Source organism: Monosiga brevicollis, genomic scaffold, assembly GCF_000002865.3.
Source record: "Monosiga brevicollis MX1 MONBRscaffold_11 genomic scaffold, whole genome shotgun sequence".
In the NCBI taxonomy this organism is placed as follows: Eukaryota; class Choanoflagellata; order Craspedida; family Salpingoecidae; genus Monosiga; species Monosiga brevicollis.
The window spans coordinates 739,183-760,201 of record NW_001865048.1 but is presented as its reverse complement, the minus strand read 5'-3'; the positions used below and the strand labels follow the sequence as shown (position 1 = coordinate 760,201).

The 21,019-nt window shown below is 54.6% G+C and overlaps 3 protein-coding genes across 3 annotated transcripts in view; 1 reads left to right on the top strand and 2 right to left on the bottom strand.

Moving 5' to 3' along the window:
* Positions 1-41: 41 nt before the first annotated feature.
* Positions 42-11,536, bottom strand: MONBRDRAFT_25768 (uncharacterized protein; the record flags this gene model as incomplete). The annotated part of the gene is made up of 38 exons (XM_001746045.1): positions 42-166; positions 306-444; positions 589-705; positions 766-1,307; positions 1,539-1,595; positions 1,707-1,893; positions 2,032-2,136; positions 2,619-2,719; positions 2,790-2,887; positions 2,998-3,200; positions 3,416-3,520; positions 3,602-3,648; positions 3,695-3,750; positions 3,803-3,978; positions 4,074-4,178; positions 4,265-4,344; positions 4,447-4,515; positions 4,619-4,727; positions 4,835-4,942; positions 5,048-5,173; positions 5,269-5,391; positions 5,473-5,598; positions 5,949-5,995; positions 6,128-6,209; positions 6,335-6,457; positions 6,558-6,983; positions 7,458-7,565; positions 7,679-7,827; positions 7,909-8,017; positions 8,709-8,804; positions 8,940-8,999; positions 9,112-9,207; positions 9,796-10,109; positions 10,157-10,277; positions 10,430-10,552; positions 10,657-10,905; positions 11,020-11,162; positions 11,380-11,536. The coding sequence occupies 38 exons, from the start codon at positions 11,534-11,536 to the stop codon at positions 42-44; spliced, it is 5,307 nt and encodes a 1,768-aa protein (XP_001746097.1).
* Positions 11,537-12,733: 1,197 nt separating this feature from the next.
* Positions 12,734-19,605, top strand: MONBRDRAFT_32568 (uncharacterized protein; the record flags this gene model as incomplete). The annotated part of the gene is made up of 8 exons (XM_001746190.1): positions 12,734-13,123; positions 13,324-13,337; positions 14,089-14,206; positions 14,320-17,119; positions 17,156-17,991; positions 18,194-18,257; positions 18,398-18,462; positions 18,583-19,605. 8 exons carry the CDS (start codon positions 12,734-12,736, stop codon positions 19,360-19,362), a joined length of 5,067 nt encoding a protein of 1,688 aa, XP_001746242.1. The 3' UTR covers positions 19,363-19,605.
* Positions 19,606-19,710: 105 nt separating this feature from the next.
* MONBRDRAFT_32567 (uncharacterized protein) overlaps positions 19,711-21,019 on the bottom strand; it is a gene marked incomplete at its 3' end in the record, with an annotated part of 3,167 nt that continues 1,858 nt past the window's right edge. The window contains exons 7-8 of the mRNA XM_001746044.1: positions 20,596-20,802; positions 19,711-20,491 (exon numbers count right to left, since the gene is read on the bottom strand). Of these exons, the coding sequence (XP_001746096.1) occupies positions 19,711-20,491; positions 20,596-20,802 (988 nt within the window). The remainder of the gene's footprint in view (positions 20,492-20,595; positions 20,803-21,019) is intronic.

The window sequence follows — 21,019 nt, the reverse complement described above, 5'->3', positions numbered from 1 at the left end:
TTTCCCGGAGCTAAGACTTACCGTTGCATACATTGCCACTTTCAATCGTATCGACAGGGCAACGTGTGCAAGACATCTCCGCGTGGCTCGTCAACGGTTGTATTTGGCCTGAGGAACACCATTTTGCTCTTGAGGGTTGAGCCAAAAAGAGTAACCAAAACTTTCCCTGCACGCGTGTATGTATGTGTGTGTGTGTGTGTGTGTGTGTGTGTGTGTGTGTGTGTGTGTGCGTGCGTTCTCTTCCAACTTCATGTCACAAGGAGCAACCGTGTGCCTGCGACATGGATCCTTTTGTAAAAACGTACCGGCTGGACAGCTCTGGCAAACGCGATTGGTGGATGGCGTCACCGCGACTGGCGCGTATTGCCCAGCCACACAGAGTCGCCGGCTCACACACGAGGTCACATAGGCCTCTACTGGTTGATAGGTATCGCCCGAGCAAGCCTAAGTTTGAACAGGTAGTGAGAAGACAGCATGCAAACGGCTACCATTCAATCAGGCGTGTACAAATTGATGAAGCAAGATTCAAAGTCTGTGATGTTGGGGCTGACATTTGGTGCGGGCACACTATTTAGAAGGCCTGCGTACCTGACAAGTTCCCGCCGAGTCGAGGCCACAGCCAACCGAAAAGGTGCCTGGTCCGCACATGGGACAGGATTTGCAGGCCGGCAAGCCATCCTCATCGGCATACGTGCCCGTGCCACACTGAACACAGCCCGTACGTAGAAGATTGGACGTGGTGCCGGCCACGCATGCGCTACAGACCGTGTGGCCCAAATTGCTGTATGTACCAGCATCGCAGCGAGTGCAACTAGTGGCCATGGCGGTGCTGATGTGGCCATCACTGCATCTAGTGCAGTTGGACTGTCCCAGACGGGAATATGTGCCCGCCTCGCACGTCTTGCAGGTTGGGCTGCCAGTTTGATCGGCGTATTTACCCGCAGCGCAAGCATCGCAGCTGGAGGCTGATTGAGCCGAGGTTTTTCCCCGGTCGCAATTGGTGCAAGTCGTTGCAGATTGTGACGAAAATTTACCTGCCTCGCAGACACCACATGCTTCCGCCCGCGAGGAGGAGAAGGTTCCGCCCAAGCAGTCCGTGCAACTAGCAGAGCCTGCGGCGGAGTACTTGCCTCCAGGACATGCCGCACAATCGGCTTCAGATGCGCCCAAAGTTGCCAATTGGGTACCCGCTGGGCAACTTGTGCAAGCATTGACGCTTGTGGATCCGGCCGGTGCATATCGGCCCGTGGGACACGCTGTGCAGGCTGCAGCGCTACTTGCACCAGTGGCACTGCTGTACTTACCAGCTATTTTTTTTAAATGGCAACACAACAAAACAAAACACAATAAAATCATTACACAGGCAAGCGTCAGCACCAATACGTAAAGTCCAGACGCTCACACCATCAAGTCACTAAGAAATACCAACACTTAAGGCAACCCCTCTTCCCACTCTAACCCCAGCTCAACATCAGAGACATGGTTACACAAAAATACGTTGAAAATCAAATCAAGCAGTCAGCGCAGTCACGTCGTACCCGGACAATTGAGGCATTGAGCCAATGAGTTGGCTCCCAAAGCTGAAGAGTAAGTCCCTGTTGATGCCCCACCCCACCCAAAAGTACGTGGCATTAGCACTCGAGAATGGCACTCGAGCTTGAGGAACAACACAAAACAAATTTCAGAAGCGAAAAGGTAGGACTGACCGGCAGGGCAGGCCTTGCAATCCGATGGAGACGTGCCGACACCATCCAAATAAGTCCCCGCCAAACAGGAGAGACAGTCATTTGTAGAGGTCGAGCTTGCAGCCGAATATCTGCCAGTAGGGCAACTCTCACAGGTTGTCTGAGTTTGTGCGCCTGTCGCCGCCGAGTACTTGCCCGCCGCACAGTCCTGCAAGCGATCATGCTTGCGTGAGTAAAAGATCACATCAAAGCTCTGACAAATTTAACTGGCTGCAATCAAAAGTCAAACTCCAGAAAATCAAGACCCAAATTACCACCTCAATATATTTGACAGCGCGCTACTCACCTTGCAAGCTGGCAAGCTAGTCTGGTCACCATATTTGCCGGCTGGACAGCGAGTGCATGAGGTCACAGGGCTAGTGTTGGGTTGATAAAACCCTGCAGTGCAGTCCTACGCACGTTTCAAAATTTCATCAATCAAAATGAACCAGCCCGCAGCAAAAAATGTTGACTTCTCCTGGCCATGCATGCAATCGACAGCGGAACAGGCTCGTTTGACAGTGCAATGCATACCCTGCAAGTGCCCTCGCTGCGTGCACTGCATCCGCTTCGATATTTGCCTGGCTCACACGAAGCGCACGCAACGCAGCTGCCTGCATCAGTGCCGGTGCAGCCAGCCAGATATTCGCCCGGGGCGCATCTGCTGGCGTCGCAGGAAACGCAAGCACCCGCTGCAGCGCAAGCACAACATACCAAAAGGCAAGACATGATGAATGCAATCCCGTTTGACCAAAGAAAACCAGCTTGGATAAACTCAAGAGATGCAGAAACGTCAAACTTACGAGATGTACCCGAGCACCCAACAAGATACGAGCCATCGCTACACGTCTGGCATGTCTGGCAACTACCTTCGCTAGCAGCCCCACAGCCCACCCGGTAGGTGCCCTCACTGCAGGACGGGCAGGCTAAGCAAGCCGATTGGCCCGTGGCATGCTGATACGTGTCGGTGGCACATGGCAAGCACGATGATTGACCTAACGCAGCGTGACCCAATGGTTGCAAGTCTATGAGTGTTGCAACATCAGAAGATGCAATGTGACACACCGATCCTTACCCTTTTGTCCTTGGTAGAAGCCAGCAGAACAAGCCGTGCACGTGTCAGCATATGCTTGCCCTGTCGAGAAGTAGCCTTCATCACAAGCCTGAGAGTGTGTGCAAAGGGAGAGGCAAGCGCGTGTGTTAGAAGAAAAAAAAAACGTCGAAACAGCGGAAGTCATGAGTACAAGGAAAACGATGGCTTTCAGTCACTTACCAAGCAGCTCCCCTCGGTGAGATTTTGACAGCCACTTCGATATTGGCCTGCCGGGCATGTGGCACACAACTTGCACTCGCCCGCCACGAGACCAACACAGTTGATGCGATGGTAATTACGTGGGCAACTCCCGCATGCCACACAATTGCCAGGCAAGCCCAGCGAGCAGCCAACGCGGTATTGCCCGCTAATGCATCCAGCGCCTGCAGAAAATGATGCGCAATTGCCGACAAAAAAGTTAAAAAAACCGGCAAGGGTGTGAACCATCACGACAGGTGATCATGAATGCGGGCTGACCCACATTGCTTGCATTGCTCCTGTCCTGTCTCATCTTGATAGGTGCCGGAGGCGCAGAACTAGGCATGAAATGCATGCGGTGAGAGCAGTCATAAGACGCATTTCAATGACGTTGACTCACTTCACACGAGCTCTTTTGGGCCGATGGCTGAGCCTTGCCAGCCTCACAGGACTTGCAGTTGGTTACATAACCGGTCGCATCCTGGTATGTGCCTGGCAAACAAGCCTGAAGGGCCACCCGAGATGAGCAGATGAGCACTCTCATCAGCCACGCCAAGCTGGAACAAGGTTGCAAATGATGCCTTACGTTGCAGGTGCCTGCACTCAGGCCGGCACAGCCAGTTCGGTACTGCCCTGTCACGCACGCGCCACAATCGAGGCAAGTTCCCCTGTCACACACACACACACACACACACACACACACACACACACACACACACACACACACACAATGAGCTGAAAGAGAAAATGTGCAAATGCATGCGTCGTGGAAGGCAGGTCCACTTACGGTGCCGGACCCGTACAGCCGCTGCGATACTGGTTGGTTCCGCAAGCCACACACGTCGTGCAGGTTCCGTCGTTGGCACCGCCACACCCTTGCAAAGTCTCACCACTTGGGCAGGTACGGCACACAGCGCAAGATGATTGTCCAGGTTCGGTCTGATACTGGTTCGTTGGACAGGCCTGCACCAAGCGAGTAGTCGTGGTCACACACAAAAGCGAGAACAGATCAAAAGGAAGTGCCCATTTCTGGTTGAAATCAGAAGGTTGGCACATACCGTGCACTCGGCAGCGCCGGATGACGCGGCAACCGAGCCGGCCGGACAGGATATACAGGATGAGACGGATGAATTGGAAGGTTGATAAGTTCCCGCCGCACATAGCTACTCACGATACACACACAAAAGGGAGTCAAGAAATGAACGAGTCACCTAAGGTTTTTGAAGGAAAAAATATAACATATACTGACCTTGCAAGTACCAGCACTGCGCCCGGTACAGCCATCACGATACTGTCCAGGCGGGCAGATGCCACAACTACGGCACACGCCTGGAAAAAGCATTGTCAAGCACCAGCAAAGGGATCACGCGTTGTTCAACTCCCGAGCAAAAAACGTGCGTTGACACATGTGACTGCTTAGGTGCGACTTACCCGGACTTGAACCAGTACAACCATCGCGAAATTGACCAGTTGGGCAAGTGCCGCATGTGGTACATTTCCCTGATATCAAAAGTGTTGCAATCATTAGGTGACCCCCAGAGTGACAGCATGTGAGAAACACCCACCCACACACGTGCACGAGAACAGCGCCGCGTGGACGAACCGGACTGGACGGGACCGCAAGACTCGCGAAATTGGCCATCCGGACACACTTCACAGGGTAAGCAGGCCGATTGGCCGCTGTCGGGCTGGTAGTGATTCGCTGCACAAGTCTACGACGTGATGAGCGTGCAAATGTAGCAAAACCATTGACCCGTTGTCAGACAACCAGGAAAGACGGCACCTCGCGATCATCAAAGCGTGCGTTCCATCAACTTACGGTGCAAGTGGTCGAACCGCTTGAGGCGGCATAGCTGCCAGCAGCGCAGTCCTCACATTGATCCAGGTATGTGTCATGCGCCAGTTGATACTTTCCGGATGTGCACGCCTGACACGGACCGAACATGCTTGAGATTGTCGTCGTGCGTCGGCAAAGCGCCGATTCAAGTAGATTGACGACGAATGGCCATGAATGATTCAAAGCTTTACAGACCTTGCAAGCTCCAGGTGAACTGGCCCCACACCCCTCCCGGTATTCACCGGCACTACAACTGCCACACTCGTCGCACTCCGTTTCCAAATTGTTGGTTGCAACCTGATATTCGCCGACTGGGCAGGCCTGTACATGTTGGGTTGTTGGATGGAAAATTGAGTCGGGCTATGAGTGAAAGGCCGCGACAAAGGCAGTGAAATCCGGAGCCAAAGAGGTCTCACCTCACAGGTCCCATTGCTACTTCCCCCACAGCCCTGAGACACCGTGCCACCAGGACAGATGGGGCAGGCCTTGCATGATGTGTAAGAGCCAACTTGATCTTGATAAGTGCCCTCGGCACACAACTAAGGTGTGAGCCAGGGTGCATCAGGCGGGCGAGCGCGCCAACAAGAGCAGTGGAGAATAGAAATGAACCACCAACGCACCCGGCAACTGCCTGGTGAGGAAATACCACAGCCACTCAGATATTCGCCAGCAGCACAGCTAGGGCAGTTTTTACAGGCACCAGCGCTCAGCGAAGTGTCGTCCTGGAATTTGCCAGTTGGGCAGTCCTGAGAGCAAGTGGGAACGATCAAACTGCGTGAAGGCACGATACGCTCTCCCAACGTGTAAATACAGTCGTATACGCGCACACGCAGGACAGGACCATTCCCTCTTGTTCCTGGGAGGATGGGAAGGTCCACAAGGCAAGCATACCCGGCAAAGCCCAGGGTCACTGCTGCCGCAACCATCACGATACTGGCCAGGGGTGGTACACGTAGCGCAATCAAGGCACGTGGACGTGCTGGTGGCGTCATAAGGCTGGTAAGTGTTGCTTGGACAAGCCTATACGCACAGACAGCAGTACGTCAGCCCGGCATCCATCTCGAAGAGAGCCGGCTGCAACGGTCACTCGACAGACCTGGCATGACCCGCTCGTATTAAAACCACAATCCGGTCGATGATAACCTGCCGTATACACACGTTCACCAAAGATGGTGGAACAATGAGAGAAAGTAACGGGATGCGCGAGCCGCAAGGACGATCATGTGTTTTTTTTTTGTTTGTTTTTTCTTGCCCAGAACAACTTTGATCACGTACCAGCATTACAATAAAGATCGGCGCAGCGGTAGCAAAAGGTTGTATAGGCATCCTGTTCTTGATAAAAACCCTCGGCGCACGACTATCATGATCGAGAGGTCCAAGCCAGCAGACAAAGTCAGATGTCGAAGATTAAGAAATCAAGACAGAAGGCCAACTGTCGTGATGAGCAACGCAAAGCAAAGCTAAAGCTTCTCACACGCGCACCTGACATTGACCGCCATTGCTCAGACCACAGCCTAAGCGACGAGCACCTGGCCCGCATGAAGCGCAGGCAGTGCAGGAGGCAAGATTTGAAGCTTGTAGCTGAAAGGTGCCAGGCTCACAATCCTGCGCCCGACGATTCGAAAAGCCAGCCAAACCTTATGAATAAATACCTGTACATCCATCTGTCACGCCAAGTCGAGCAAATGCAAGGAGGAGCACGGACCTGACAGCTGCCCTCGCTAAGATAGCTGCAGTTGACTCGTTTTTGCCCAGCAGGACACGTAGGACAAGAGACACAGCTGCCAGGGGATAGGCCCGTGCAACCAAAGCGGTAGCTGCGGTCTGGACAGTCGTTTTCGCACGTGGTACATGATCCCATGGAACTCGCTCCACAACCGTCCCGAAATGAGCCAGCAGCACAATCCTGCGGACAGGCTAAGCATGTTGACTGGCCAGTCTGGTCCTGGTACTGTTGAGCAGGACAATCTTTGCAGCTACCCTGGCCTGCCACATCCTGATATTTGCCTGTCGCACAGGAACTGCAAATGGTTTGATAAGTGCTGCTTGGTTGAAACTTGCCTGAGGCGCATTGCTGGGGATAGGCATTCAGAGCAATCGCAGGCCAAACAAGTGTGAGTCCTTTTACTTCCTATTTCTTCAAAACAAAGAATTGTGCCGAACAGAGGAAAGAAGACCGACTTTCAGACCCTTACCTCACATTCTCCGTCCGACCGCGCCGCACAGCCCGTTCGGATGGAGCCGACGCCACACCCAAGGCAATCGACGCAGACACCAATGTCCAAGCCAGAGCAGTTTGCTTGATATTGCCCGCCCGAGCACCCGAGCACCGAACATGACATGCAACCACCGGGTGCCGAGCTGCCGCAGCCCTGGCGAAAGCTACCATCACCACAATCCGGAGAGCAATCAATGCAAGCAATTTGCCCAGGCTGATTCTGGTAAGTATCCTCAGGGCAAGTCTGCAATCCAGTATTCACCGGCCAAAGCGCATGCGAGCCAGTGGAAGATATGTGAGAGAAATCAGTTTGGGCCGAGGGAGGCGCTTGGGGCTGTAAGAGGGTGGCTGTGTCAGCCAAGCCAAACTGAGAAGACATGTGCCAACCTTGCAACTACTCTGTCCTTGTTCATCTTGGAAACTGGCCTCTGGGCAGATGGCACAGGCCGTAATATAAGTTGTATCGTCATCATTAAAATAGCCTTCTTCGCATTTCTGTTGGCGTGGCGGCGCACGGCCAGCTTTGTGAGAGCCAAAACCACGAGACAAAAGGCAGGCAAATTGAGGATGAAGGTTCGAATTGGCCGTCTCAGGTCGACCATGCGTACCACACAAGTGCCTTCGGATGTATAGTTGCACCCTTGACGGAAGTAGCCCGGATCACATGGAGCGCAGGGCTTGCAGCTCCCGGCGCTGGTATAATTGCAGGAGGAGCGCCACTGGCCTTGCGGACAGCTTGGACAGCTCTCACAGGTACCTGCAATGGCAGGTATTGTCACACGACTTGAGTCTAGTCATAGAGCCATGAACAGGAATTCGACGACTGCAGTAACCATACCTGGCTCGTCATCTCCACATCCCAGACGATATTGGTCCACGCCACACTCGAGACAGTTTGTGCACTTGCTGCTGCCATAATTTGCTTCAAAAGTGTCCTCGGGACAAGCCTACGTGAAGTAGACGCATGACGGTGATGGACAGCAGTTCCCATTTGAGAAGGAATGAAACTATTCAGCACAGTCCAAACGGTCTGGCTTGGCCAGAACAGAGTGGAGCGATGACAAGGACAAACCAGACAAGAGCTGCTATTCAAAGCGTCTGTAAAAGTGCCTGGGGCACACTCTTCGCAAGGCGCTTGTCCATCGGAATATTTACCCGCCAAGCATGCCTATTTTTTTCAAGTTGGCAAGGATGTCCGCACACAGACGAGTAAGCCCGGTGGTGCAGTTAAGTTGTCAAGCCAGGTGGGGCTTGAGGCGAGGCGTACCGCACAATAACCAGGTGAGGTACCGGTGCAGGCTTGCCGTTCAAAGCCTGGGCTGCACGGTGCACACATCTGACAAGCGCCGGGAGAAGTGTACGAGCAGCCTTGAAGAAATTGGCCTCGGAGACAGTGTTCAACGGGGCAACTGCGACAGTCTCCATGATATGAGCCGCTACAATTGTGCAAGTATGAGCCTGCTTCACAAATGTCAGGGCAAGTGATACAAGTCACGGCTCTATTGGCTGGTTGATATGTATCGGCGGGACAGGCCTGCTCGTTACGTCCATGACCAAATCAAAGAATCAAAGATGAGGAGGTAACGCAGGCAAGACAAACCCAAGCACGACATGGCAAGCTGAATACAAGCTCCTCACCGTGCAAGCCTCTTGACCCGAAACGTTGTTGAAAGTACCCGAGCTGCATGGTGCACAGGTGAAATCATTGCTCTTGTATGTTCCTTCTCCGCACGTCTAGCATGAGCCAAATTGAAGTGAAAGGCCCATGTCCACTGAGCTTTTCAGATTGCATTTGACCACCCTTGCTCATAAATGCCAAAGACTGAAACTGAAGCACAAGCCGAAACTTCAAATGGGACGCCAGCTTACAGTGCAACCACCCGAAAAGGTGTTGTAGCAATCTGTGCGGATAGCACCAAATGGACATGCCTGCACAGGGTTGAACAATGCACGGCGGCAGGTTTGAGGCAGGCGCGCTTGGCTTGACTGCTGACACAAGCAAGCGCAATGACTCGATCACACAGAAACCAGAAGATCGTACCTCACAAGCAGTACAAGTGCCGGCGTTATTGCCCGTACAGCCAATGCGGTACTCGTTGATTCCCGTGCAATTCGAGCACGATGGGCACGAGCCCGGCTGAGAACAGACGCCAGGGGTTGAATGCGTCAGCAGTGGAGAACACAGCGTTTCGTATGCGGTTTCGTATGCGGTGACACACGTGCGCGTAGGGGATGGAACACGCATACCGAAGGACCGCCACAACCCAAGAGATATTGATTGGCGCCACAGGTAGGGCATGCCTGGCAAGATGTTGCGCCTTCCTCCGGAGCGTAAGAATCTGTGCAAAGCTGTGTTTGGTTTGCAAGTGGCAACAACAGTATCCAGATGCGGTGCGAGTGAGCCAATGTGGTACATGTTGGTTGAGAAGGAAGAAATAACCAGCTGACAGGTTGATGAGAAAGGATTGGGAGCGCACCGTGCAGGTGGCTTGGCCAGGTTCTTCCGAAAAGGTGCCCGCTGAACAATTGCTGCAAGAAGGAAGGCGCTTCGTGTAATTCCCGGCTTGAAATGCGCCACTTGGGCAAGGCTGAGAGAATGCACAACGATGGGCTTTGTCAGCTATGACGCACAAGCTCGCATCATACACGCTCGCAGCACAGAATGCAAACGACGACTGCAATGACTACTACTCCTGCGACTACTACGATCCAAAAAGGGACATACCATGCAGTCAGCCAAGCAGTCATGCTTGGCATAACCCGCTGGACAACGACAATCGGCGCAAACGGTGTTGTTGACCACGTTGCAGGGCGTGCGCACATCTTCATAGGCTGCACAAATGTCGCAGGTCTTGCACGAGGTGTGGACGTGATTGGCTTCATCCATGTACGTAGTTCCAGCTGAGCAGGCAGCGCACTGGCGATCAGAGCTGGGAGTGCCATCTGAAAGCAGGTACTCGCCCTTGCCGCAGCGAGCCCAGGGGTAACAGGCAGTTTCTTGATGCGCTGTTTCGTTCATAAAGGTTTCAGCCCCGCACGCTGTGCAAATAGTGTCGGAGGATGCGGTGGGCAGGACAGAAGCATACTCGCCAGCTTGACACAAGGACCAGGGGGAACAAGAGGTGTCTTCATGGGCCGCCTGAGACTGGTATTCTCCAGCGGGGCACGCATCGCAGGTGTTGTCTTGGGTCGAGCTGCCAGGCACAGCTAGGCGTTGGCCAAGACCGCACATGGAGAAGGCTGTGCAAGACAAAGCATTGTTCTGCAGTACAAGTGCAAGACGGGATCTGATGTGAGGCTGGGTCGACAGTGGACCGCAGAGCTGGGCTTGCCATGATGCGCAACGAGAGCAAACAAACCTCATCAGAGTATTGGCCGTTGGTGCAGTTGGTGCAGCCACGATCGGCGACGGGAGTAAAAGGCGTGCTAATGTATGTTCCCGGGGCGCAAACGGTCGCTGTCCGGCAAGAAGCGACGTTGGTCTATGGGTACGAAACAACGCGGCATGTCTCATCAGGAGCGGAAAGTGGTAGAAAGACCGCCAACCAAACGTTCGATCGTCACAACTAAGGAAAGGGCGACTGACTTGGTCATTCCAGGTCTCGCCTTTGCAGTCAGTGCAAACTCGATCTGTGGATGTCGTTGGCTGTTGGGACACAAATTTGCCAGCCGTGCAGTTGCTCAGAAAGGCGCACTGGACGGCATTCGGCTGGCCAGAAAAGGTGGTATTCAAACTACAACGGTCACAGGCGCGATCAGTCGACGAAGTGCCTGAGGCAGCCTCAAAGGTACCGGGGCTACATGTGGTCCAAGTGACGCAGCTCGCCGCATTTGTCTACGAAACAGGTCGCGTGCGACAACCATTAAGAAAGGATAAGCTGCGGGCGCGCGCGACGCCGCAGCAAGTCCAGGGGTCGGGGGCTGCAAAGGCGCGGGAGAGCACGCTTACTGAGGAACTGTAACTGCCGGTGCATTCGAGGCAAACACGATTAGAAGAGGTATCGCCAGGCTGGCTGACATATTCTCCGATCTGGCATGTTTGCATGCCCGTGCAGCTCGTGTCGTTGTGGGCGGCCTGGTCTTGGTATGAGTCTGTCGAATAATTTATGAAAGCACAAATTTAAAAACAATCAAATAAAATTAAAACATCACGGGATGGGTGGGGGGCCAGACCCATTTACGCAAGAGGTACACGGCAGGATACACAACATGCTTGTGAGGGGCGGATATTGAGGCAGTTGCACATCTGTTTGGTTGGCCACATGGTTGCTTTTGACAGGATCAAGGACCAGTGAGACCGGGGACGTACCAGCTGGACAGGGGGTGCAGGCGCCCTCATTCATATAGGTGCCGTAAGAACAGGTGGCTGAGACGCGTGTTACGGTGAGGACGAGCAGGAGAACCGCAGTCCACAAACAAGCCCGGTGACCCTGCCCCAGGCCGACCAAGCGGAGGGCCATTGCCATGGCCGCAATAGGTGCACGGGCAGGGGCGGCCGCAATCGGTGCACGGGCAGGGGCGGACCCCGTTGTTCCCCTGTTGTGTCTTTGAGCCTTTTAGAGATATCAGTCCGCTATCGCAAGAGCAGAAGCTGGGCCGCCCGACATGCAAATCAAGGGGTGCGTCGACGACAGCGGGGCAATTTCCCTCAATGAAGCCTAGTCGAAGCGGCAGGTTGGTGCAGCGTCCGCGGTGAGGTCAAGTCTGAGCCACGCACGCGCTGGGCTGCCGTCACAAAACAACACAATCTCCACGAAGCTGCAACCCATCCGAGCAAAACCAGAGGCACCAGCACCCCCCACCCCCCACCCCCCAAACATGCAGAGACACGGCCAAAGGCCAAACCACCAACCAGCCAGCCCGTGGGCCCTCACCATACGCCACACACACACACCCGCCGTCCGTGTGTGATGCTGTCCGTTCAGCAATGACGGCGGCTGAATAAATGTCACACATCAAAGAGGCAGAGAGAGCAGGATGGGCCAGAGAGTGCGTGTGGGTGAGTGAGGGTAATCAAAGGTTTACTTGCTGATTTTAGTAAAGGTTCAGAGACCCAGGGAGGGAAAGAGAGAGAGAGAGAGACAAGAGCGTGTGGCTAAACAAACAAAGGTGAAGAGGAAGCTGCAACAAGTCCTTGCCTTGTGACACCACCACTGAAAATGTCATCATTTTCAGGCAGAATGCGAAAGCAGTCGGGTTTATGCTACCATGGTAAATGGTCAATGTCAGATGGTGGCTGCTTGGGTTTCTAAGGAAGAAGGTACAGTAGTATGGACCTCGAAGAAATGGCAGCGCTGCCTGGAGGTCGGCGATGGCGGCAGGGGTCATGTGGCAGGTCTGCGACAAGCGCGATGCTTATTAGGTTTTGTCTTCTGACATGGGAGGGCATATCAACGGCTGGCAGGGAGGTGGGGAGGTGGGGGCTGCGATGGATCGCCATGTATCCTCTGCACGCACACACACACACACACACACACACACACACACAGACTCGAATCATCGGGACGGAACATTGCGGTAGGAACCATACCCGACATCATTCAGGAGAACACTCGTGCCATGAGCACGCATCCACAGCCGCCCTGACCCCCTTACCACAGCCACTGCCAAATACCACTGCCAAAAGCACACCTCCTTGACAACGACAAGGCCTCCAATTCCTGATGCTGCCGTACCGCACCCCTTTGTTGTGTGTGGATGGGTTCTCTCTCTCTCTCTCAAACTCTCTCAAACTCTCTCAAACTCTCTCTCTCTCTCTCAAACTCTCTCTCTCTCTCTCTCAAACTCTCTCTCTCTCTCTCCATCTCTCTCAAACTCTCTCTCTCTCAAACTCTCTCTCAAACTCTCTCTCAAACTCTCTCTCTCTCAAACTCTCTCTCAAACTCTCTCTCTCAACTCTCTCTCTCAAACTCTCTCTCTCTCAAACTCTCAAACTCTCTCTCTCTCTTGGCTTTTTTTTTTTCTGCACGACGACGAGCCCAACGCAGACCCGAGCCAGGAGGTGCCTGTCGGTTGATGCATTGGGTTTCACCAAGCTGAAGCTGCAATTGGACGTACGTTCGTTCTTCCGACCGTGTTCAGCAGCACTGTTTCCTTTTTGCATCTCATGGCCATTGGCATGCAACATACGACTCGACAGCCAGTCGTTTGCGGGTAGCTCCTTCGTCGTGCAAGCGTCCCCCAACTCTTAGCGCGGGGGCTTCTTCCTCTTGAAGTGCCCGCCCTGTGTCGTGTGGGTGCTGCGGACGATTAGCGGACACGAACAAGGTACGGTTTTGTTTTGTTTTTTGTCTCGACGGTCGCGCCCTGACGAGCGAGTCCCAAGCACAAACACCCAACACACAGCACACAGCACACAGCACACAGCACACAGCACACCGCGTTGCTTCACGCTGGTATACACTGCATACAACGCGAGCGCCCAGCACATGTCCGTTCGAGCCAGTTGCGCCGTGTCCAGCGAGCCCGGCACGAAGAACCATCGCGATACTTGCACACCTTGTCACGCAACCAAATCACCCTGTTTTCACCGCCAGCGCACCACCTCCGACTTTGGCACGCATCATCTTGTATCGTTGCCGACCACATCTTGTCAACCTCCTCTTCTCGAAACGAGCACCTGGCCCATTTCTTCGCGCTCAAGACTCCTCTGCCTGGTCTTGCAAGCCATCTACGCTGACCCTTTCCAAATCAGCCTTGACAATCTTATTTTGCTCACCTCCTGCCACCCTTTCGCCCCTGCCCCTTGCCTTCATCTGCTGACGCACCCGGATCGCGGGGCGGGGACCTGCTCCCTCCTTGGTCTTGCTTGACCTTGACCCATGCTCTTCGAAGATGGAGCGGCGCTCGCGCCAAACTCCCCCAGTGCTCCGCTCGATCACTCTTTGAACCCGGTTCCCATAAAGACGTGAGTGCCGCAACCAAACGCGATGTTGTCCAGTGAAACATTTCCAACTCATGCCCCATGCCCCATGTCCCATGCCCCGTGCTTCCCCTCTCCCCCCCCTTCCTTCGGTAGAGCGACCATGGCCCTCAAGTCCATTGTCAATTGGGTGGACCGCGCCGTCGCCCAGGACGAACCCATCTCAGTGCAAGATGCAAAGTCCATCGGCATTCTCCTCACCACGGCCATGCAGGTAGGCAGGAAAGAAACAGGCCCAGCCAGCCTTCACAAAAATACGTGCATATGACCAACCGGCCAGGCTCATCGATGCATTGCACGCGTGCCGCTTCTGGGACGCGCACCTAGGAGGCACCACAATTCTCCTTCTCGCCCCACAAACTTGCCGGCATGCTTGCTACCCTCAAGCAGGAACGTGAGGTGACGGCCCAGTCTTTCCGAGACTACACAGATCACCGCTTTCTGCTCCATCAGCAGTTTGGCGAAGCTCGCGATGCCATTCGTCAAGCTCTCATGGAGATAGGCTCGCTTGATCTCCAGCGGCAACCAGGAACCCCTCACGATCCAAACGCCAGCTCATCGGAGCCCCTTCGTGGCAACGGTATTGAATCTGTGAAGGACCTCCTCACGGAAAAGGACGCCAAGATTTGGGAGCTTCGCAAGCAGCTCGTTAATCTGCACGGCCGCTTGGCTGCCAGTCGCAAAGCGGACGACCCTGAACTCCCCGCCATTCAAGACATTGCCGATCTTGAGGAACACGGTAGTCAGCACTTGGATGAACTGCTCTCCTATATACCCGAAGATGCGCAGGATGCTGCTCGCGCTATCATCTCGCGCCTCACCGTCGACGTTGAACAAGCCCGAGCTGCCGAACGGTTGGCCGAGAGCGAGGCCGACAATCTTCGCCTCCGCATGTCCGAGATGGCCTCTGCAGCCTTAATCAAGCAACATGGTTATGAGGAGCTCTCAAATTTCTCCCAGGAAATTGCCAAGGAGCTCCGATGTGTCCGTGACGAAAACCAGGCGTTGAAACTGCGATTGGCCGAGCCCGCACCGGATGTTGTACATGCCGACGACGAGCATGAGCTCTTGACCGCTGACATACAGCAATTGCGCGCTAGCCTGGAACTGGCGCAGACTGAGCTATTCAACGCAGCCGACGAAAATCACCAGCTGCAGCAACAACTGTCCTTTTTCGAGGAAAAAGTGGCCACTCTAACCGACCAACTCGTGGAGCAGCTCGATGACAAGGACGCCCAACTTCTTGAAGTCATTGCTGAGAAGAAGGCGCTCGTTGAATCGCATGACGCCCTGCAAGAGGAACTACATGTCAAGGAGATGCGACTCGTCCGGGAAGCCGAGGCCAAAGACACCATTGCCGTGAAGTTACAAGAAGTGGAGGCTGACTATCGCACTCTGCTTCTCCAAAGCCTCACCCACCAACGGTACAACAACAACAATAACAACAACAACAATAACAATAGTGCTCCAGCCTCGCCGGTCAAAGCCAACGGCCACCCGCGGGACCGCTCCTCTCCGAGCCCCGTACCTAGCCCCTTGCAGCATCATCGTCCACGCACCGACTCTTCCAACTCCAGCTACACGGGCCTTATCCGCGAACGTCACCTCCTCGCAGAGCAACAACCGGGTGCCGCGGATTGTTCCGAGGGCCAGGATGAGCTCTCGCGCTTTCGACAAACAGAGTCTGCCAACAGTCGCCGGGAGAGCAGTGGCATGGAGGACGAGCAACTACAGGCTGAAATGGCCTCACTTCGGCGCGCCACCGCTGGCTACCAGGCCACCATCCAAGAGCAAAGCCATGAGCTACAGAGCCTTGTAGGCAAGGTTCAGGCTCAGCGCCGTGAGATTGATCGTCTTTTGGAAGCAGACGAGCGCTGCCAACAACTCACCGCCCAGCTTGCCGAAGCCGAGAAAAATATTGCTACGTTGGAAGCCGAGAGCGAGTCGCGCGAGCGGTTGGCGCAAGAAGTAGCTGCAACACAGGCTGCCGAAGCCGGCAAGGAGTCAGACCTCAACATCGCCATCATGCAACAAGAACTGCACGCTTTCATGAACCATCACGGTACGATCGTACGAGCCCATGGACAAGCCATCGCGCAAATGCAAGCCAACCACGATCGTCAAGCTCAGCGTCTCAGGGACAAGCTGCACCACGAGCGCGCAAAGCGTCTTCGCCACGACCAGCGACTGATTGACATCAAAGAGCAGTCAGCTGGCCTGGCCCGACTCAACGAGTCGTTGTACGTGGCCCTGCAGCGCGCCCAGAACGCCAATGCTTCCGTGCGGCGTCGAACCTCGCTCATTCTACCCGGCGACGAGGGCGCTCACACGAACACGGAGACAGCGCTCCGCCGCGTCATCTCGATTTTGGACCGCTCCATGTCTGGCACCGAGTTGTTGGATGGTAGTCACGTGCCTGGCTCTGATCAGGCAGGCCTAGTGGAGCAAGCGCTCACTCTCTTGCGACCCGTTGCTGAGCACATGTCTGCCCTTGGTGGGGACATTAATGCCCTCCACGAACTACAAATGCTGGAGGAGGAGCGCGAGCAGCTGCGCACGCAGATGCAGGAGCTACGCGAGTCATACGATCGCGAACACCACCGATTGCTCGAGGCAGAGAAGGGACTAAATGTCTTGCGCCAGGCCAATCGCCAGCTGGAATTGGACAAGCGCTCAGTCAACACCAAGTTCCAGGAGTTGTCCCTTGCCCTCAATGAAGCCACAGCTCGTATTGGTGACCTGTACGTGGAAAACACGCGCCTTTTGACTGAGTTGCGCAAGGAAAAGCGCCAGCGCACTTCTATGGATAGCGTTGACCTTGAACATGCTGCTGAGGCAGCCAATGCCACTGCCGCCGAGCATACGCCTTCGCCGCTCCCTCACGAAGCATCTCAAGCAATCATTGGCCCCGACGACGGCCCACCCGATGATGCGTCACCGCCTGGCGAAGTGGTCGAGCTTCAGCGAGCTCGAGCTCGCTTGCGGGCCCGACTTGCTGAGGTGTCTGGCTTGGCGCAGAGCGAGGATCTATCAGAGGCCGACCTTCTGACAGCAACTGAGGGTCGTCTTCGCAGCACGAAAAACGGCACTGGAAACGGCACTGAGAACGGCGCCGTGAATGGCACTTGTAATGGCTCTCAATCTTCATCCCCCGTTGACGCAGCCGCAAGTAGCGACATCACCGAGTCCAATTCCAATTCAAACGCTTCAATCCAAGAAATGCAGGTTGAACTTGAGGCTTACAAGCAGACCATCCGCAAGTTGGAGGATGAAAACAAGCATCTTCTTCTGGCATTGACCAGCGGCAACAGCAAAGCCGTGGATGCTGACGTTACGCAGCTGCATGAGGAGAACCAGGGCATGCATGAACAGCTGCGCGCTGCGGGGTCTGCCCCTGCACACAATGGTGCCCTTGATGCGACCGCACACCAGCTTGAAGCAGACAAGGCCAAGTTAGCCGAGCAATTAGAAGAGGCTCTGCGTGCCGGGGTAGTTCAGCGAGATCGCCTGGCGCGGCTTGAAGCTGAAAATGTGCGCTTGCAAGATGTGGCCGCTGCAGCAGCAGAACTTACTGCCGAAAACAATCGACTCAGCGCGTTGCTTGAACAGGAACAAGACGTAACGCAAGACTTGGAAACGACAATGGAAACTGGTCGCCGGCAGTTTGACACGGTTGTGGCAGAACAGGCTGCCTTGTTGCAGCAGCAAGCCCTTGAACTTGAGCATGCGCGCAAAGATATGGAGCAACTCCAGCAGGCCGCGCTCGATTTCGAGACCCAGCTTGGCGCATTGCAAGCACAGCTGACCACCGCTGAGCAGGACCGAGATGCAGAAGCAGCACAGGCCGCACTCTTGCGCGATGCTCTGACAAAGTTGACCAATCAGGCCGATGGCATGAAGGGAGAGCTCTTGCGGGAACTCGGTGAGAGCAAGACTCGCTACGAGTCGCAGGTCGAACGCCTGCGCCAGCAAAATCACAAGTTGCAACGCGACCTTGTGGTGAGTTGAGATCTCATGGACATGTGGGAAGGGACAGCTGGAGCCCGGGGGTGGGGGGAGGATGGGGGCGGGAAAGGGGGAAAAAAAGAGAAAAGAGAAAGAAAAAAAAAAGGAGTGAATGGAAATGCCTTGATGGCTGCGTGATGTATGAGTCCCAGCGTCTTTTGTGACTAACAAGCATTTGCATCATTGTTCTGTTTAGGATCTGCGCTCAAGTACTGATACGCTCATTGCAGATAAGGACGAAGAGCTGGACAGTGCCACCGGTGCGTCGACACATTGCACCGCCCAAGCTTGATGTTCAAGCGCTATCGTGTCGGGTGGAGGCATGGACCTCTAGCCCACTTGTGTGATAATCTTTCTGGATATGTGTTTTTCACCCGGCTTGATTTTGTTCTGGGTGCAGGCCAACTTCAAGAGCTTTATGACCAGCAAATGTCAAATCGTCGCGAGCAGGACCGCCACGTCAAGGTGGGGGAAAGATGCGTGCCTGCACATCATTGGCGCCCACGCTTCGGGTCCTTTGACTTAATCATGAAGACTGATGAGACGACCCCGCCATGCTTTGCTCATTAACGGGACTTTTTGCAGGAGCTGGAGGAGCAGGCGCAGGCGGCTCGTCGGGAGTTAGACGTGGCTCTGGCTGAAAATGAGCAATTGCGAGGTCAACTGCTAGATACGAGTCTTGAGGAGACGCCTGCCATCAAGGCATCTCGGCTCACGGGCTCGCCGCTTCGCTCGCGCGATTCGGTTGTGAACTGGGACGTCAATGACATGAGCATTGCAGAGCTTCAACTTGTAGCTGAGCAGGTCTCCGAGGCACTTGCTCGGCATGACCCGGAGCAAGCGCCGGACTTGGCGCGCCTCCAAACAGAACTGCAGCAGCTGCAGCGGGCCAGTCAAACGTGGCCCCTTTTCCGGGCTCTTCAAGCCATTCCGCGCCCAGCAGGTCTCGAGCCTTTGCCACCGAGCCCATCGCGACCTTCAAATAACAAGCCCGGCCCAACTGACCCATCAGAGAAGCGCTATTGGATTGCAAAGGTGGAAGAACTAACACAACAGATGCAGCAAAGCTCTAGCTTTTGGAGCGCCAAGGTGCGCGCGGCCACAACAAACCTGGATACCTATCAAGAGGCCTGTCACCAACACGTGGAACGCGCTGCTGCTGCCTACCAACACATGGTGGACCTCTTGCTCCAGCTTTGTCAGGCCATGCTTCGTGTCACATCTACCGTTGGGAAAGCACACACGGACAGAGGTGTCAATACCCAAGTTCAAGTGGCTCTCAACGTTGCTTTCGATGTGACACAGCAAATTCGACGCCTCGCCAACTTGCAACAGGCCCCAGATGTTGTTGTGCCTGAGCAGTAAAGGAGATCACTTTGGTTGTGTAATATTTTTTTATTTTTATTTTTCCCCCCTCCCGCTTTCGTTTGTCCTCGCTTGCTCAAGCGGAGGCAGCCGAAAAAGGTGAGCGGACGATAATAATAGGATTGTTGGTGCTAGTCCTGACATTTTGAGATATCCGTCGTGGTTTTCCATCCACACATTTGGTTCTGTTTCTTCCTCTGGTATTTGTTTGTCTGTCGACTTTCTAATTGACATGGGAATTCTTGTGCGATGGGTTAGAACCGGAATCAGTTGTGAATTGAATTATAGGGGGGATCTACACAACTGTGAGGCAATGGTCTCGGGCAACTGATAGATGGGACAGGCCGCTCAGTTGTATTGCTGGGAATAATTACCCTGAGGCGGGCCCCCATAGGGTACCGTATAGCCGTGATTGGATGGTGGATATTCAGCGCTTGGGCTGGGTCCTGCCGCCGAATGATGACCAGCTGAGGCACTTTGTTGCTGTGGAGGTACTTGCTGCTGGTACATCATCTGTTGTCCTTGGTGCTGCGGTGGTACCTGCTGTTGATGACGAAAATCGGTTGTTTGAGATGACGCTGGCTGTGGTGCGCCGGGGTACGGTTGGTGGCTAGGCACGGCTGAGAAGGCTTGAGCTTGAGCTTGAGATGCCGGCACCGGTCCGCCATATTGTCCGGTTTGGGAGTTGGTTGCGCCGAATGTCTGGGGCTGGTTATAAGGACCTTGGCCCGGAGACGAGTGGGAAGCATACTGGTGTGCAAGTGGCGGAGGTGCCCCCGCTGGATGTCCAGCAGGAGGTCCGCCGGGGTAACCACCAACGGCGTCGGGGGCTGTGTAGGCGCCGCCCGCAGGCGGATGCTGGGGGTGCTGTGGATACGGGGGTTGCTGAGGATACTGGGACTGCTGGGGATACTGGGATTGTTGAGGATACTGGGATTGGGGTGGATACTGGGATTGGGGTGGGGGCTGCGACGGATGCATGCGCGCCCGGTGAGACACAGTAGCTCGTGCTGGTGCTTGTGTTGACAGACGCTCGTAGAGCGTCATCAAAAGGTTGTAGTGCTCCATAAGCTTGTTCATTCGCTCCAAACGGTTGTCGTACTGCTGCACTCGCGTCTCCAACAGGGGCCTAGGGCCGGTCAAGAAAAATTGATGTGAGGGGCCTGAATTAGAGGGCTGTTGGAAGAGAATGAGTTCAAGAGGACCGTCGATAGGTAATGGCCAGGGACTGACAGTTGATCATCGCACTGGCGCTGCAGCTCATCAAGCTGCGGCAATATGGCTTGATCTCCGGGTTGGGCACTCAGCAGCATCTGTTCGAGGCGCACAAACAGCTCTTGGTCGATTTCTTCCGCGGGTGGAGGTGGTAGAGGCGTTTCCGCGAGGGTGGATGCAACCGTGCTGGTGCTCGCCGAGCGGCCATTGAATTTGGCCGGTTCGCTTTGACCCGAGGGCAAGGCGGCAGGGTCATTGAGTACGGTCGGCTCTGCGCGGGCTGACAAGTCATAGGACACAAAGGTGGCTGGAAAGTATCCCTGCAAAGTCGACATGGCATGAGAGCAAGGTTCAACTGCGCCGTCATCATCACAAAAAAAAAAAAAAAAAAAAAAAAAAAAAAAAAAAAAAAAAAAAAAAAAAAAAAAAAAAAAAAAAAGGG